The sequence below is a fragment of the Aegilops tauschii genome, chromosome 4 (genome assembly GCF_002575655.3).
Source record: "Aegilops tauschii subsp. strangulata cultivar AL8/78 chromosome 4, Aet v6.0, whole genome shotgun sequence".
In the NCBI taxonomy this organism is placed as follows: Eukaryota; Viridiplantae; Streptophyta; class Magnoliopsida; order Poales; family Poaceae; genus Aegilops; species Aegilops tauschii.
Genome location: NC_053038.3, coordinates 490,730,225 through 490,735,578, shown reverse-complemented (window position 1 = coordinate 490,735,578; position 5,354 = coordinate 490,730,225). Strand labels below are relative to the sequence as shown.

At 47.1% G+C, this 5,354-nt stretch overlaps 1 protein-coding gene across 1 annotated transcript; it reads left to right on the top strand.

The window, feature by feature from the left end:
• Positions 1 to 960: 960 nt before the first annotated feature.
• Positions 961 to 4,865, top strand: LOC109772168 (C-terminal binding protein AN). Its single transcript, XM_020330858.4, has 7 exons — positions 961 to 1,695; positions 2,062 to 2,230; positions 2,342 to 2,472; positions 2,914 to 3,705; positions 3,828 to 3,875; positions 4,282 to 4,404; positions 4,525 to 4,865. The coding sequence occupies exons 1-7, from the start codon at positions 1,114 to 1,116 to the stop codon at positions 4,597 to 4,599; spliced, it is 1,920 nt and encodes a 639-aa protein (XP_020186447.1). The 5' UTR covers positions 961 to 1,113; the 3' UTR covers positions 4,600 to 4,865.
• The last annotated feature ends 489 nt before the right edge of the window (positions 4,866 to 5,354 follow it).

Below are 5,354 nucleotides of genomic sequence, written 5' to 3'. Positions count from 1 at the left end.
AGGGCCCAGAGATACCTCTCCGATACACGGAGTGACAAATCCTAATCTCGATCTATGCCAACCCAAGAAACACCTTTGGAGACACCTGTAGAGCATCTTTATAATCACCCAGTTACGTTGTTGATAGCACACAAGGTGTTCCTCCGGTATTCGGGAGTTGCATAATCTCATAGTCAGAGGAACATGTATAAGTCACGAAGAAAGCAATAGCAATAAAACTTAACGATCATACTGCTAAGCTAAGGGATGGGTCTTGTCCATCACATCATTCTCCTAATGATGTGACCCCGATCATCAAATGACAACACATGTCTATGGTTAGGAAACATAACCATCTTTGATAAACGAGCTAGTCAAGTAGAGGCATACTAGGGACACTTATGTTTTGTCTATGTATTCACACATGTACTAAGTTTCTGATTAATACAATTCTAGCATGAATAATAAACATTTATCATGAAATAAGGAAATAAATAATAACTTTATTATTGCCTCTAGGGCATATTTCCTTCACACTCATCCTTATGAAGCAATCACGCACACCCTATCCCTACAAGCACCTTCGATAGACGGAGTCGGCACATCATCTTGAGATCGGCGAAGTTGCCACATACGCCTTCCTAGTCAACGGGAGCGCATTCTCCCACTGAATGCACATCGCCGGAAGGCCTGAAATAAATTCAGGAAAATGCCAGCACCAATGTAAGTGTATGCCTTGAACTTTGATGGACCGGGGATACTGCTGTCCTGTTCTAACCATCTAACCACAAATTGATTCGCGAGGCCGTGGACCCACGTGTAGCGCTCCCTATAGGTTTTTGGTATGGTTTTCGTGATAACCTGGCAGCAAAGGTGCTGGCGCAGATTTGGTACACCAAAACAGACAGCGACGGATGCAACGGAACGGCAGTGAGATCTGCACACAATTGAATTGAATCCGGCGGTTGCCACTCTCGCCTCGTGAACCGGTGGGCCCACCTCTCTCCCCCCCTCCCTCTCTGACAGGTCGCGCGTCGCGCAGCAATCCGTTCCCCCAAACCAAAGCAAAAGCCCCCGCCGGAGCGCCTCCCCGACCCCCGATCTGACCGGCGCTCCGGCGCCCGCGGGCCCACGATGGCCCACTCGCCGGCCGGCGCCGCCGCCGGGCTGCCGCTGGTGGTGTCGCTCAACTGCCTCGACGACCCGTCGCCGGAGCGGGAGCTACTGGCGGGCGTGGCGGGGGTGGAGCACGTCTCCCTCTCCGCCGTCGGCTCGGGCCGCGTCGAGTCCGCCGCCGCCGTCCTGCTCCCGTCCCTCGCATACCTGCCGCGCGCCGCGCAGCGCCGCCTCCGGCCCTGGCAGCTCCTGCTCTGCCTCGGCTCCCCCGACCGCGCCGCCGACGCCGCCGCCGCCGCCGACCTCGGCCTCCGCCTCGTCCACGTCGACGCCAACCGCGCCGAGGAGGTCGCCGACACCGTCATGGCGCTCTTCCTCGGCCTGCTCCGCCGCACCCACCTGCTCTCGCGCCACGTCTCCTCCTCACCCGCCGCCGTCGCCGCCGGCTGCCTCGGCGCCGTCCAGCCGCTCTGCCGCGGGATGCGCCGCTGCCGCGGCCTCGTGCTCGGCATCGTCGGTCGCTCCGCCGCCGCGCGCTGCCTCGCCACCCGCAGCCTCGCATTCCGGATGAGCGTCCTCTACTTCGACCCGCGCTATCTGGTAAGCGCCCGATCTGCTGCTTCCTGCGCTTCTGGAATTTCTTTCTGATGATTCGCAGTCAGGCTTTCACTAACTATTCAGGTTATGATATGAGGCTGGAATGCTGTGAGATTAATGCTCTCATTCGTTTGTGATTTTGACTAGTACTACTTTTTTTGGGCTAAGTTGCTGAGTTATCAAGGTTCCTATCAATTTCTTCCTTCTTGGGAAGTACAAATGAAAAGCAGTGGTAACGTATGCAAAATCGGTACAAACTGTAGTGTTTTTTCAAATCACACTCCTGCAAGTGGAGTCGAATTTGCCTTTTTGAAGAAGACATGCATAGGTATTTTGTTTTTTCTAACTCGGGTATCATGCCTTTTGAAGGCTGAAGGGAAAATGCGGCGGCCTTCCATTGTATTTCCTGCTGCTGCTAGGAGAATGGATACTCTCAATGATCTATTGGCAGCAAGTGATCTTGTTTCGCTGCATTGTACATTAACAAATGACACAATGCACATACTTAATGGGGACTGCCTGCAGCACATTAAGCCTGGTACGGTTTTTTCTTGCTTCCTTTCTTATTTTTTTTCTGCTTGTTGCATTATAACACTTTCGGTACTCTGAAAGCTAAAGTAGTGAGTCTCTTTTCTTTTAAATTCCGCAGGTGCATTCATCGTCAACACTGGTAGTTGTCAGCTTATAGATGACTGTGCGCTCAAACAGCTCTTGCTTGATGGTACCATAGCTGGTTGTGCGTTGGATGGTGTTGAAGGTCCACAATGGATGGAAGCATGGGTATGGAATTTAAACTTATGATATGGATGTTGTCCATAAATGGCCACTAGGGTTGGAATAAGTATATCTAAGATCGAACTGCATCATCATTCGAAAGCCATATTATTCCTGATATGGCTCCAATGAACAGGAATCTCTGAAACAAAATGAAAGAGAAAATATTTATTTTATTTTAATTCCTTCATTTAGAAGTTGACCCCACCTTGTGTGGGAGCTTCTATGCAGTGGGTCTGTCCTTTATTCCTTCATTTAGAAGTTGACCATTTTGTATAGTATTAAGATGTGTACCAGTGAAACTACCACCTAGGTAAAAGACCTTTCTTGTCCAAACAGACAGACCATGAGTGTGAAGTAAGGACAAGCAATTGGTGCCTCTTTTCACAGCTATCGCTGTATTACTTGTTTCTCAGAAAATTGATGGTTAGTCTGTATTTGTTACAGGTGCGGGAGATGCCAAATGTTCTAATTCTTCCTCGAAGTGCAGACTATAGTGAAGAAGTGTGGATGGAAATAAGAGAGAAAGCAATCACGATACTACAGTCCTTTTTCTTTGATGGTGTTGTTCCAAGCAGTTCAATTTCTGATGAAGATGAGGAAATTAGTGAAGCTGGAAATGAAGATGATCAAGACAGAGGAACAAAAGATAACCATTCACAAGTTTTTGACGGCGAAGATCAGACAGATGAGAGCCATTTAACTCTCAACTATGAAAAGAAAAGAGTCACATCCCAGCATAAAGATTATCAAGCTCCAGGGCAATCATCACAAAATAGTGTCTCACGAACAGAAGGAAGGCGCAGTCGCTCTGGAAAGAAAGGGAAAAAAAGACCCGCTCACCGCAGATCTCAGAAAACAGATGACCTGTCTGCTGTAGAGAGTGACAGTAATTATTCCTTCCGCAGAGATGATGATAATGCAACGAGTGGTAGGGACCAGGTGGTAAGTTCAAGTTCACGGTTTGCTTCCCCTGAGGACTCAAAGTACAAGCAGAAATCTCCTGCTGAATCCCCAATGGAAATAACTTCGGAGAAGAAGTTACCTGTCATGCTTGGTAGAAAATGCCCTGATACACTAAAAGATGGTTATGTTGTAGCTTTGAGAGCAAAAGATAATTCAGGGTTCCATGTTGCAAGACAAAGACTTGCTGGTGGTGGTGGTTGGATCCTTGATGTTGTGTCAAATGCTACGAACAGGGACCCTGCTGCTCAGTTCCTTGTCACTTTCAAAAACAAGGTATGACTTTAGTTGTTCCCCTATCCTTTTGGTTGTTGGTTGTTCAGTGTTATTAATTTCATAGTTTATTCAAGGGTGATGCATATTCCGTACTAAAACGGTTAAACATATTGACATTTCAGGATCTGATGGGATTGCGATCCTTTGTTGCTGGTGGCAAATTGTTGCAGGTGATGTACACAATCTGTTCTGTTCTGTTTGACTTTAAAAAGCGCCTTCATCTGAACTTAACAACAAAAGGCAGCATTCACGTGTTGTATGCTCATAATTTTGGATTTGATACTTTGTCGCTATTACTTGTTTCACCTCAAGTTTTGTGGGTAGGAATACTCTACTTGCACAATTACCCTGTTGAAATTTTATACTAAAGATTCTTGATTGCCCTTAGTTAACGTGCAACACATTCCTACCAGTGCATTTCCATTTTTTTTCCGTAAAGTATACTTCTCCCAATCTTGATTCCGTTGGAGCTAGTCAAAATGGCTGGGAAATAGAAATTCTCTTCCGATCTTTCCTGATAGTGATACCCTCGGTTGACAACGCTTGACATGCAGCTGTCTTTCAACATGTTAACAGATCAATAGGAAGATGGAGTTTGTGTTTGCAAGCCATAGTTTCGATGTCTGGGAGGGCTGGGTGCTGGAAGTGGAAGGCTCCTTGCTGGAGGGTTGCAAGCTTATCAACTGCCGAAATTCCTCGGTACGTGCACTTGCCATGGACTGATTCTCGATGTCGCTTTGAGAACAATGCTGCTATATTTCAAAATACTTGTCTAGTTGTCTGTAACAGCCCTGTTTCTGTTGGTTGGGATTTCTGTAGGCTGTATTGGACGTGTCCATTGAGGTACTCGCAGCTGCGAGCGAAGAAGACGGAGTCACTCGGTGGCTAGATTAGCCCTGCTGTGCTGGGCTGTGCTGGGATGAAAGAAAGAAATGAACTGACTCATTGCTGTTTGGTTTGGTCTTGTGTGGTTTGCTGCCAATTTCGATTCAGTTTTAGTGTGTCTAGTATAGAAGGGATCCAGTAGGCATTTTGTGTGTATCTGTTATGTAACTATATCTAGTCTAGATCTGATCCTTTCCACTGTAAGTGCATCTCTAATCGAACCCTAAAAACGCTCAACTCCTCAAAAGATTTCGTTTCCGAGGAGGAAGCCTCAATTGTTTCCTCTCTTGCTCAAATTTGAGCAGCCGGCTACACTTCTCCTTGAAAGATTCATTGGCGTCCCCCAGCCGGCCGCCGCTGCCTTAGCCATCGGGATGGCCTGCTTGCCCCTCGGTTATGCCTGTGCACCACATTGACCTCCGGGTGAGATTCCTTTGAAGTTTTTCTTGGTTTTCTTGTCGTTCCCACTTCCCACCCCTTGTGAAATCCCATTGTATTTGAGGAGTTTAAAGGATCTGCTAGGAATTTTGGATCGTTGTTCACGCCTCAACTCCCGGCTTGATTATATATCCATTTGGTCCGCTCTCAACCATTCCACAACTCCCGGCTTGATTATATATCCATTTGGTCCGCTCTCAACCATTCCACATGCTTCCTAGCAGAGACGTGGTTATCTGAAGTGGGTTATTTCTTTTGTACTTCCTTCATCCCAAAATAAGTGTCTCCATTTTGTACTATCTCTAGTACAAATTTGTACTAAGCTC